The sequence below is a fragment of the Salmo trutta genome, chromosome 24 (genome assembly GCF_901001165.1).
Source record: "Salmo trutta chromosome 24, fSalTru1.1, whole genome shotgun sequence".
Taxonomy (NCBI): Eukaryota; Metazoa; Chordata; class Actinopteri; order Salmoniformes; family Salmonidae; genus Salmo; species Salmo trutta.
The window spans coordinates 2145955-2159666 of NC_042980.1; the positions used below are offsets into that span (position 1 = coordinate 2145955).

A 13712-nucleotide genomic window follows, 5' to 3' on the forward strand; every position below is an offset into this window, starting at 1 on the left:
CGGCGCACATGACAAATAAACTTTGATTTGACCCACCGTGCTCAAAATCATATTTACGTTATTGTCATTCATCTTAACAGAATAGAAATGAGTGTTTTATTGAAAAGCAAAACATTGCGTCTCTTCATCCCTGCTATAAATTAATATAATTTAAGAAAAAAAAACCATTTAGCCTAGAACACCTACACAGTATCATATTATTGTGCGAACAACATGTGCTATTGTATGAACATTTTAATAAATAAATAAAACAGCTGTTTTCAAATACAAATCTTGGCCTCTCTAATTTAATTTAGCCTAGGCATGAACATTCTAATTAGCCCTAATAAATAACAAAATATGGCTGTCTACGAACACAAGGGCTGGCCGGTCATGGCTAAAAGGGATCCAGCTTCTGTCAAATTAACGTTAGATTTGACTTTTCATAGCAGGTTAGGAGAATTAGGTTAATGTTATAGTTGTGAATAGTTGGCAACGATGTTTCATTTCCAAGTGCTACTGAATAAGCACCAATTGCGCATGATATACATCATTACCCTAGTCTAGTCTATCAATCCATTACAAATATTTAAACTATACATGACACAGGAGCTGCATATGTTGATCTTGCCTAGGGCGGCAGCAGAACTGCTAGGACTGGACCTGATGAACACAATAATTTGCCTCTAATTTACTTGAGTTTGTGGCAGACCTTGGCCTGTTCAAAGTGAGCCGCTGCTGTTGGGAAGTCAAAACTGCCCAACTCCTTGGAGCAGCTTTGTTACTTTGTCCTCAAGAAGGCCGTCTTTACTCTGTTTTGGAGAAAGAATCCCATCTTGGCGGGCACAATGGAAACAGGGATAATCAACACAATCTTTGCCAATTTTGCACAGTCGAGGTACACTGAGCTGAAGTCCCTTATGAGGACCGCAGATGGGAAGGCTGCCATTGCCCATGCAAATGTATCAAGTTATTTATTTTTCAAACCAATGGGGATGTTTTTATTATGCTAATTCAATTACCGCGGGGGGCGCAGACAGACACTAGGGGATAAAGATATTAATTATTTTGAAGTTTAAGGTTATTTTTCCAAATTGACAACACTAAATATACAAATAATTTGAACTTAAAAAAGTGAACTAGCCCTTTAAGGGAAACATCCATTCTATAATGAAACAGAATTCTGCCTACCTTCTTGCACTTGTAGCAGACGTAGTAGGCGTATCGGTTCATTGCGAAGCCGGCCGGATCGTTGTGGAAGCGGGCACCAGGCGTGGTGATGGCCTCGCTCTTGTGCAGCCCCTCGTACTCCATTCTCATCAGAGCTTTCCGCCGTACGTCCTCAAACAGCTCCTTGATAGGGTCCAGCAGGTCCTTGATGACCGAGTGGTTGATCTTGTTCTGGGAGGAAAAAAGGCAACAGTCAAGTCTCAAGTCTTGGAGTATGAGTCAATTTTCGCTCCTTAACTCGGTTGACAAAATGTTAGCTCAAACAAACGGAGCCAGAGCTGTTATGATCCAAGCAAGTTAAATTGAAGATATGAATCTTTGTAAGGTCAATTAGTAAATTTGAGAACTCAAGTCCTGAACTCTACACAACAATGTATTTTTTTGTTTTGTTTTATTGACCAGATAGGACAGTGAAGAGTAGACCGTAAAGGTAGGAGGACTGCGAGTCAGAAGGGCAGTGGGTTGGATTCGAGAATGGCCCCTGGAGGGATGGCCACCGTTACAGGCTCCTGACCAATTGTGCCATTTTGTGTTTTTTTTGGGCTGGTCCTAACTTGTTTTTGTACATAATGTTTCAGATATTGTTTCATATGACCAAAAACAGCTTCTGGACATCAAAACAGCGATTACTAACCTCGTTTTGGATGAGGACTTCTATTTCAACGAATCAGAAGAGAATGATAATGGCGCCGGAGGGGATGGCTGCAGTTTTACGGGCTCCTAACCAACTGTGCTATTTTGTTAGTTTATTTTCGCATTGTTTGTAACTTATTTTGTACATACCGTCTCTTATGACCAAAAACAGCTTCTGGACATCAGAACAGCGATTACTCACCTCAAACTGGACAAAGAGTCCGTCACGAAGGATATAATGCTCTCCGGAGACCAAGCCCAAATCCCTGTCAAGGTTGAGGTGCCTTGTTGGCGAGTGAGTAAATCGCCATTACCATCGGTTCTATTGGCCAACGTGCAATCACTGGAAAATAAACTCAATCTACGGTCGAGACTATCCTACCAACGGGACATTAAAAACTGAAATATCTTATGTTTCACCGAATCGTGGCTGAACGACGACACGAATAATATAGAGCTGGCTGGGTTTTCCGTACATTTGCAGGACAGAGCAGCTACATCTGGTAAGACGAGGGGCGGGTGTGTGTGTCTATTTGCCAATAACAGCTGGTGCGCGATGTCTTATATAAAAGAAGTCACGAGGTATTGCTCGCCTGAGGTAGAATACCTCATGATAAGCTGTAGACCACACTATCTACCAAGAGAGTTCTCATCTATATTATTCATAGCCGTCTGTGTACCACAACAAACCGATGCTGGTACGAAGACTGTACTCAACGAGCTGTATAAGGCCATAAGGAAACAAGAAAATGCTCATCCATAAGCGGCACTCCTACTGGCCGGGGACTTTAATGCAGGCACATTTAAATCTGTTTTAACTCATTTCTACCAGCATGTCACGTGTAACCAGAGGAAAAAAAACTCTACACCACCTTTACTCCACACACAGAGACGCATACAAAGCTCTCCTTCGCCCTCCATTTAGCAAATCTGACCATAATTCTATCCTCCTGATTCCTGCTTGCAAGCAAAAACTAAAGCAGGATGTATTAGTGACTGGCTCATTATGGAAGTAGTCAGATGATGCGGATGCTACAGGACTGTTTTGCCAGTACAGACTGGAATATGTTCTGTGATTCATCCAATGGCATTGAGGTGTATACCACATCAGTCACTGGCTTCATCAATAATTGCATTTACGACGTCGTCCCCACAATGACCGTACGTACATATCCCAACCAGAAGCCATGGATTACAGGCAACATCCATACCGAAATAAAGGGTAAAGCTGCCGATTTCAATGAACAGGACTCTAACCTGGAAGCTTCTAAGAAATCCCGCTACGCCCTCAGACGAACTATCAAACATGACTAAGATTGAATCCTACTACTCTGGCTCTGATGCTCGTCAAATGTTGCAGGGCTTGCAAACTATCACGGACTACAAAGGGAAGCCCAGCTGCGAGCTGCTCAGTGACGAGAGCCTACTAGACTTAATGCCTTCTTTGCGCGCTTCGAGGCAAGCGACACGGAACCATGCATGAGAGCACCAGCTGTTCCGTACTCTGTGATCATGCTCTTCGTAGCCAAATTAGAGTAAGACCTTTAAACAGGTTAACATTCAGAAGGCCGCAGGGCCAGACGGATTACCAGGACGCGTACTCAGAGAACTCGCTGACAAGTGTCTTCCCTGACATTTTCAATCTCTCCCTGACTCAGTTTGTAATACCCATATGTTTTAAGCAGACCACCATAGTCCCGTGCCCAAGAAGGCCAACGTAACTTTGCTAAATGACTATCGCCCAGTAGCACTCACATCTGTAGCCATGAAATGCTTTGAAAGGCTGGTCATGGCTCACATTAACACCATCACCCCAGAAGCCCTAGACCCACTCCAATTTGCATACCGACCCAACAGACCCACAGATGACACAATCTCTATTGCACTCCACACTGCCCTTTCCCACCTGGACAAAAGAAACACCTACATGAGAATGCTCGTCATTGAATACAGCTCAGCGTTCAACACCATAGTGCTCTCCAAGGTCATCACTAAGTTAAGGACCCTATAGGATTAAACACCTCCCACTGCATTTCGATCCTGGACTTTCTGACGGGCCGCCCCAAGGTGGTGAGGTTAGGCAAAAACAACCGCCACGCTGACCCTCAACATGGGGGTTTAGCCCCCTCCTGTACTCGCTGTTCCTCCACATCTGCATGGCGAATTAAGTTTGCCACGTGGCTGTAGTGGAGACGATCAAGCGTTTCAAGTTCCTTGGTGCTCACATCACTAACGACATACCATGGTCCAAACACACTACCACAGTTGTGAAAAGTGCTTCTTCTCCATCAGGAGGCTGAAAAGATTTGGCATGGGCCCTCCGATCCTCAAAGTTCTACAGCTGCACCATTGATAGCATCTTGACTGCCTACATCACTGCTTGGTGATGGCAACCGGGCAAGGCGACCGCAAACATGACCGGATACAAACAAGTGTAGCTATTCCCTCCGCAAGGCAATCAAACAAGCTAAGCGTCAGTATAGAGACAAAGTAGAGCCGCAATTCAACGGCTCAGACACGAGAGGTATGTGGCAGGGTCTACAGTCAATTTCGGACTACAAAAAGAAAACCAGCCTCGTCGCGGACCACGATGTCTTGCTCCCAGACAAACTAAACAACTTCTTTGCTGGCTTTGAGGACAATACAGTGCCACCGACACGGCCCGCTACCAAAACCTGCGGGCTCTCCTTCACCGCAGCCAACGTGAGTAAAACCCTCACAAGGCTGCCGGCCCATACGGCATCGGTAGCCACGTCCTCAGAGCATGTGCAGACCAGCTGGCTGGTGTGTTTACAGACATATTCAATCAATCCTTATCCCAGTCTGCTGTTCCCACATGCTTCAAGAGGGCCACCATTGCTCCTGTTCCTAAGAAAGCTAAGGTAACTGAGCTAAATGAAGTCAAGGACCATATCACCTCCACCCTACCTGACACCCTAGACCCACTCCAATTTGCTTACCGCCCCAATAGGTCCACAGACGACACAATCGCAATCACACTGCCCTAATCCATCTGGACAAGAGGAATACCTATGTAAGGATGCTGTTCATCGACTACAGCTCAGCATTTAACACCATAGTACCCTCCAAACTCGTCATTAAGCTTGAAACCCTGAGTCTCGACCCCGCCCTGGGCAACTGGGTCCTGGACTTCCTGACGGGCCACCCCCAGGTGGTGAGGGTAGGAAACAACATCTCCACCCCGCTGATCCTCAACACTGGGGCCCCACAAGGGTGCGTTCTCAGCCCTCTCCTGTACTCCCTGTTCACCCATGACTACGTGGCCATGCACGCCTCCAACTCAATCATCAAGTTTGCAGACGACACTACAGTGGTAGGCTTGATTACCAACAATGACGAGACGACCTACAGGGAGGTGGGTGAGGGCCCTCGGAGTGCGGTGTCAGGAAAATAACCTTGCACTCAATGTCAACAAAACAAAGGAGATGATCGTGGACTTCAGGAAACAGCAGAGGGAGCAGCCCCCTATCCACATCGACGGGACAGTAGTGGAGAAGGTGGAAAGTTCCTCGGCGTACACATCACTGACAAACTGAAATGGTCCACCCACACAGACAGCGTGGTGAAGAAGGCGCAGTGGCGCCTCTTCAATCTCAGAAGGCTGAAGAAATTCGGCTTGTCACCAAAAACACTCAAACTTTTACAGATGCACAATCGAGAGCATCCTGTCGGGCTGTATCACCGCCTGGTACGGCAACTGCTCCGCCCACAACCGTAAGGCTCTCCAGAGGGTAGTGAGGTCTGCACAACGCATCACCGGGGGCAAACTACCTGCCTTCCAGGACACCTACACCACCCGATGTCACAGGAAGGGCAAAAAGATCATCAAGGACAACAACCACCCGAGCCACTGCCTGTTCACCTTGCTATCATCCAGAAGGTGAGGTCAGTACAGGTGCATCAAAGCTGGGACCGAGAGACTGAAAAACAGCTTCTTTCTCAAGGCCATCAGACTGTTAAACAGCCATCACTAACATTGAGTGGCTGCTGCCAACATACTGACTCAAATCTCTAGCCACTTTAATAATAAAAAATTGGATGTAATAAATCTATCACTAGCCACTTTAAACAATGCCACTTTATTTAATGTTTACATACCCTTCATTACTCATCTCATATGTATATACTGTACTCTATACCATCTACTGCATCTTGCCTATGCCGTTCGGCCATCGCTCATCCACATATTTCTATGTACATATTCTTATTCATTCCTTTACACTTGTGTGTATAAGGTAGTTGTTGTGAAATTGTTAGATTACTTGTTAGATATTACTGCATGGTTGGAACTAGAAGCACAAGCATTTTGCTACACTCGCATTAACGTCTGCTAACCATGTGTATGTGACAAATACAATTGGATTTTAACTACTCGGCATCCGGCCGTAAGGCGCTACAGAGGGTAGTGCATACAGCCCAACTCGTAAAAGAAATTAACTACACCAGAACTTGTTCCTCACAAGTGTAGCCTAGGTTGTGCAGTAAGCAAACATGTCCACTCGACAATGAGAACGGTAAAATACGGTAATAATAATATTGAATGCATTAACATGAAGATGGATTTTAAAGAATTGATTGGGCCACTAACTTGACACCAACAAACGCCCCATAATATCTGTCCCTCTGCCCTCCGTAAATCGTGGCATTGAATGGTTCAGCAGACTGTTAGCCCTCCATAACTGGCTACGAGACTATTGCAGCTCTGTGGTTGTAACATTTATTGACCATTTTGATACCTTTTGGAAACAAAGTATTATAAGGAGGATGGGATCCACCCAAACCACTTGGGTTCCTGGATCCTTTCGCAGCATTATAAGGCTGCGTTGAGACAATGACTTATCAATGACTCAAGCCCAGCTCATGTAATCCCCTACCATTGTGTCGCTGAGTTGTCATAAACTTTAGCAAATGTACATTATCTCAGGGGCGCTGGAAGACACAATGTAAGTAACCAAATGTATGTCCCTCTTATTGCCCTGCATGCCTCTGCTGATCCTACAGCTATTGTATACAGTAATCATGTGCCTATGAACCAGTTATACTGTTAGCACTGAGACGATGTGCCCAAGCAGGAAGTGCACTGTGTGCAGCTCACCCTGCACTAACATAAATAACCTGAGCATGTCTACCTCTGCTAAGCTTCCCAGCAAAGCATTAAAAACAACCACGCATCCCAGAAATGTGCTAAAAATAGCCCATGTAGCTTAAGATGCATGAAATCAATCATTTGCTAGTAACAGATAATCATATTCTGACAATCTCTGAAACTCACTTAGATAATACTTTTGATGAACAGTGGTAGAAATACATGGTTATAAGACCTACAGAAAGGCCAAATGTGGAGATGTGGCCATTTAAATTCAAAGCCCCATTCCTGTAAAGCTTAGCGAGGATCTCATGTTAAATACTGTTTAAGTAATATGGTTACAGGTTCATCTGCCTCACCTAAAGCCCATTATGGTGGGAAGCTGCTATAGACCAAGTGCTAACAATTAGTATCAGGATAACATGTGTGAAATGCTTGACAATGTATGTGATATCAACAGAGAGGTTTATTTTCAGGGTGATTTAAATGCTGACTGGCTTTCATCAGGCTGTCCACTCAAGAGAAAGCTTCAAAACTATAATGCCTGCAGACTGGTTCAGGTTATCAGTCAACCTACCAGGGTAGTTAAAAACAGCACAGGAATTAAATCATCAACATGTATTGGTAAAATCTTTACTAATGCTGCAGAAATTAGCTTGAAAGCAGTGTCCAAATCCATTGGATGTGGTGATCACATTGTAGGAGCCATACAGTTGAAGTCGGAAGTTTACACACACTTAGGTTGGAGTCATTAAAACTCGTTTTTCAACCACTGAACAAATTTCTTGTTAACAAGAAATGTAACATCTACTTTGTGCATGACATGTAATTTATCCAACAATTGTTTACAGACAGATTATTTCACTGTATCACAATTCCAGTGAGTCAGATGTTTACATACACTAAGTTGACTGAGCCTTTAAACAGCTTGGAAAATTCCAGAAAATGATGTCACAGCTTTAGAAGCTTCTGAGAGGCTGATTGACATAATTTGGAGGTGTATCTGTGTATGTATTTCAAGGCCTACCTTCAAACTCAGTGCCTCTTTGCTTGACATCATGGGGAAATCAAAAGAAATCAGCCAACACCTCAGAAAAAGAATTGTAGACCTCCACAAGTCTGGCTCATCCTTGGGAGTAATTTCCAAACGCCTGAAGGTACCATGTTCATCTGTACAAACAATGGTACCCAAGTATAAACACCATGGGACCACGCTGCCATCATACCGCTCAGGAAGGAGACGCGTTCTGTCTCCTAGAGATGAATGTACTTTGGTGCGTAAAGTGCAAATCAATCCCAGAACAACAGCAAAGGACCTTGTGAAGATGCTGGAGGAAACAGGTACAAAAGTATCTATATCCACAGTAAAACGAGTCCTATATCGACATAACCTGAAAGGCCGCTCAGCAACGAAGAATCCACTGCTCCAAAACCGCCATAAAAAAAGCCAGACAACGGTTTAAAACTGCACATGGGGACAAAGATCATACTTTTTGTAGAAATGTCCTCTGGACTGATGAAACAAAAATAGAACTGTTTGGCCATAATCACCATTGTTATGTTTGGAGGAGAAAGGGAGAGGCTTGCAAGCCAAAGAACACCATCCCAACCGTGAAGCACAGGGGTGGCAGCATCATGTTGTGGGGGTGCTTTGCTGCAGGAGGGACTGGTGCACTTCACAAAATAGATGGAATCATGAGGTAGGAAAATTACGTGGATATATTGAAGTAACATCTCAAGACATCAGTCAGGAAGTTAAAGCTTGGTCGCAAATGGGTCTTCCAAATGGACAATGACCCCAAGCATACTTCCAAAGTTGTGGCAAAATGGCTTAAGGACAACAAAGTCAAGGTATTGGAGAGGCCATCACAAAACCTTGACCTCAATCCTATAGAAAATTTGTGGGCAGAACTGAAAAAGTGTGTGCGAGCAAGGAGGCCTACAAACCTGACTCAGTTACACCAGCTCTGTCAGGAGGAATGGGTCAAAATTCACCCAGCTTATTGTGGGAAGCTTGTGGAAGGCTACCCGAAACGTTACCAAATACTAATTGAGTGTACTTTTGACCCACTGGGAATGTGATGAAAGAAATAAAAACTGAAAATCATTCTCTCTAGTATTATTCTGACATTTCACATTTTTAAAATAAAGTGGTGATCCTAACTGAACCAAGACAGGGAATTTTTACTAGGATTAAATATCAGGAATTGTGAAAAACTGAGTTTAAATGTATTTGGCTAAGGTGTATTTCAACTTCCGACTTCAACTGTATCTAGGAAAACCATAGTTCCAAAGGCTGGGCCTAATATAGCGTATAAGAGGTCATACAATATGTTTTGTATTGATTCCTATGTTGCTGATGTAAAGAATATTTTTTGGTCCATGGTGTGTAATGAGACGCTGCACTTGATACATTTATGAAATTGCTTATCCCAGTTACTAATAAGCATTCACCTATTAAGAAAATTACTATGAAAACTTAAATCCCTGTGGATTGATGAAGAATTGAAGAATAGTATGGTTGAGCAGGATGAGGCAAAAGAAATGGCAAATAAGTCTGGCTGCACAACCAATTGGCAAACATATTGCAAATTGAGAAATCATGCGACTCAACTGAAAGTAGAAACTACACTATGAAACAAAGATAAATGACAAAGAATGACAGTAAAATGCTTTGGAGCACCTTAAATTACATTTTTGGCAAAAGGGCAAACTCCCCTACCTAAGAATAGTAAAGCCCCCTTCACTGGCTGAAATAGCCGACCAATCAGCCTGTTACCAACCGTTAGAAACATTGTTGAGAAAAAATGGTGTTTGTTGAGATAATGCTATTTTACAGTAAACAAATTGACAGACTCAGCACGCTTTTAGGAAAGAACATTCAAAAGTAAGGCTGTCACACAAATGACTGATGATTGGCTGAGAGAAATTGCTAAGAATTATTGTTGTGGCTATTTTGTTAGACTTCAGTGCGGCTTTTGACATTATCCATCATAGTCTGCTTCTGGAAAAACGTATGTGTTATGGCTTTACACTCCCTGCTATATTTTGGATAAAGAGTTACCTGTCTAAGAGAACACAAAGGCTGTTCTTTAATCCAGGTAGAATCAGGAATTCCCCGGGAAGCTGTCTAGGCCCCTTACTTTTTTCAAACTTTACTAATGACATGCCACTGGCTTGTGTATGTATGCAAATGACTCAACACTATAGACATCAGCTACTACAGCTACAGAAATGACTGCAACACGAACAAAGAGCTGCAGCTAGTTTCAGAGTGGGTGGCAAGGAATAAGTTAGTCCTAAATATTTCTAAAACTAAAAGCATTGTATCTGGGACAAAACATTCACTAAATCCTAAACCTCAACTAAATCTTGTAATGAATAATGTTGAAATTAAACAAGTTGAGGTGACTAAACTGCTTGGAGTAACCCTGGATTGTAAACTGCTATGGTGAAAACATATTGATACAACAGAAACTAAGATGGGGAGAAGTCTGTCCATAATAAAGCGCTGCTCTTCCTTCTTAACAGCACTAACAACAAGGCAGGTCCTAAAGGCCCTAGTTTTGTTGCACCTGGACTACTGTTCAGTCATGTGGTCAGGTGCTACAAAGAGGGACTTAAAAATATTGCAAATGGCTCAGAACAGGGCAGTACGGCTGGCCCTTGGATGTACACAGAGAGCTAATATTAATAATATGCATGTCAATCTCTCCTGGCTCAAAGTGGAGGAGAGATTGACTTCATCACTACTTGTATTTGTGAGAGGTATTGACATGTTGAATGTCTGTTTGAAATACTGGCACACAGCTCAGACACCCATGTATACCCCCACAAGACATGCCACCTGGTCTCTTCACAGTCCAACAGTCCAGAACTGACTATGGGAGGCGCACACTACAACATAGAGCCATGACGCCATAGAACTCTATTCCACATCAAGTAACTCATGCAAACAGTAAAATTTGATTTCAAAAACAGATACAAATACACCTTATTGAACAGCGGGGACTGTGAAGCAACACAAACATAGGCACAGCCACATGCATGTAAACACACAATAACATACGCACTATACACACACATGTTCACATGTATTTTATGTTGTAGATACTGTATGTGGTAGTAGAGTAGTGGCCTGAGGGCAGACTGTGCTGTGAAATCTGTTGTGAATGTATTGTAATGTTGAAAAGAATGTATAACTGCCTTAATTTTGCTGGACCCCAGGAAGAGTAGCTGCTAGGTATTTTTTTAATGTAGTGGGGACAGTAACATTATTAATAAAAAAATATATTCCTTAAGGAAAATGTTATATTTTTGCCCACATAATATAACTTAATATGATGGCTTAAAGTGTCTGTAATAGAATAAATGTGTCCAAAAATGAATGTATAGATTAATAAATGCATTTCTATAGCTCCAAGATGGAGGCACAGTGGCAGTCATCTAGTGTTTCTATAAATCATTGGGCACAACCGACTGCAAATATCTTAATGTTATGGACATCAAAACATTTCAGCACTGTTGCTGTCTTTTGTATTCTGTGTCTAACAACATTTGCCCTTTCAAGCATTGATCTTCAATTAAAAAGTAATACAGCCTGTACAGATAACGACCATTTGATACAGCCTAATAAGCTAGCTAGCTAACCCGCCATTTTATGGCCTTTAGGAATGCTGAATATGCTAATGTCGGCTTCCGAGTGCTTATACTACATGATAACGACACATTTATTTAATATTTAACCATGGTTTTGCTTGTGTGTCACTGGGCCAGAAGTTGTAGGACAATCACGTTTGAAATGGCTCAGGTCAAATGGGCGGGGCTACATAAGGTGAATAGTACCTTGCAGATTGGGCAGGACATGAAGCCAAAGGTGATCCTGGGTCCGAGCCAGCGGTTGTCCAGAACACGACGGGTACACTGGAGATGGAACACGTGACTGCAGTCCAGCTGAGGAACAAAACAGAATCACACACATAGAACCTGACCTCGAATCTGAACACATCTTTGGCATAAAGGTAAAACAAGAAACCTTGGTTCAAATAGTATTTGTTGTTTTCTTTTCAAACAACAAAACCAATGGAATTGTCCCACAAGTTCAAATCCTACCCATCTGGCACTTCAGGGAGGTAAAACAAAAAAAAATATATATATATAATCTCAGCAAAAAAAGAAACGTCCCATTTTCAGTACCCTGTCTTGCAAAGATAATTCGTAAAAATCCAGATATCTTCATTGTAAAGGGTTTATACACTGTTTCCCATGCTTGTTCAATAAACCATAAACATGCACCTGTGGAACGGTCGTTAAGACACTAACAGCTTACAGACAGTAGGCAATTAAGGTCAGTTATGAAAACTTGAGGCAGTTTTTGACTCTGAAAAACACCAAAAGAAAGACGCCCAGGGTCCCTGCTCATCTGCGTGAACGTACCGGAGGCATGAGGACAGCAGATGTGGCCAGGGCAATAAATTGCAATGTCCGTACTGTGAGACGCCTAAGACAGCGCTACAGGGAGACAGGATGGACAGCTGATCATCTTCACAGTGGCAGACAACGTGTAACAACACCTGCACAGGATTGGTACATCACATCTGCGGGACAGGTACAGGATGGCAACAACTGCCCGAGTTACACCAGGAATGCACAATCCCTCCATCGGTGCTCAGACTGTCCGCAATAGGCTGAGAGAGGCTGGACTGAGGGCATGTAGGCCTGTTATAAGGCAGGTCTTCACCAGATATCTCTGGCAACAACGTCGCTTATGGGCACAAACCCACCGTCGCTAGACCAGACAGGACTGGCAAAAAGTACTCTTCACTGACGAGTCGCGGTATTGTCTCACTAGGGGTGATGGTCGGATTTGCGTTTATCGTCGAAGGAATGAGCGTTACACCGAGGCCTGTACTCTGGAGCGGGATCAATTTGGAGGTGGAGGGTCTGTCATGGTCTGGGGCAGTGTGTAACAGCATCATCGGACTGAGCTTGTTGTCATTGCAGGCAATCTCAACGCTGTGCATTACAGGGAAGACAAACTCCTCCCTTATGTGGTACTCTTCCTGCAGGCTCATCCTGACATGAGCCTCCAGCATGACAATGCCACCAGCCATACTGCTCGTTCTGTGTGTGATTTCCTGCAAGACAGGAATGTCAGTGTTCTGCCATGGCCAGCGAAGAGTCCGGATCTCAATCCCATTGAGCACGTCTGGGACCTGTTGGATCGGAGGGTGAGGGCCATTCCCCCGAGAAATGTCCGGGAACTTGCAGGTGCCTTGGTGGACGAGTGGGGTAACATCTCACAGCAAGAACTGGCAAATCTGGTGCAATCCATGAGGAGGAGATGCACTGCAGTACTTAATGCAGCTGGTGGCCACACCATGACTGTTACTTTTGATTTTGACCCCCCCCTTTGTTCAGTGACACATTATTCCATTTCTGTTAGTCACATGTCTGTTGGACTTGTTCAGTTTATGTCTCAGTTGTTGAATCTTGTTATGTTCATACAAATATTTACACATGTTAAGTTGGCTGAAAATAAACGCAGTTGACAGTGAGAGAACATTTCTTGTTTTTGCCGAGTTTACTTATTTAACATGCTTTGTCGTCATTGAACTGACTAGACTATTATCACATCATTAGCATCCTCATTAGAAAACTTGATGTTTCATTTTTGCTGAGATGGATAGATAGATATCTATCTATCTGGACACTACTCATTCAAGGGTTTTTCTTAATTTTTTACTATTTTCTACATAATAGT

General features: G+C 43.2%; 1 protein-coding gene across 19 annotated transcripts in view; it reads right to left on the reverse strand.

Annotated features, from left to right (window-relative positions):
• LOC115160590 (E3 ubiquitin-protein ligase MYCBP2) overlaps positions 1 to 13712 on the reverse strand; it is a 342793-nt gene that overhangs the window by 10535 nt on the left and 318546 nt on the right. For all 19 annotated transcript variants that reach the window (XM_029710772.1, XM_029710779.1, XM_029710778.1 and 16 more), the window contains 2 exons: positions 11795 to 11902; positions 1171 to 1380 (listed from right to left, as the gene is read on the reverse strand). In XM_029710772.1, the coding sequence (XP_029566632.1) occupies positions 1171 to 1380; positions 11795 to 11902 (318 nt within the window). The remainder of the gene's footprint in view (positions 1 to 1170; positions 1381 to 11794; positions 11903 to 13712) is intronic.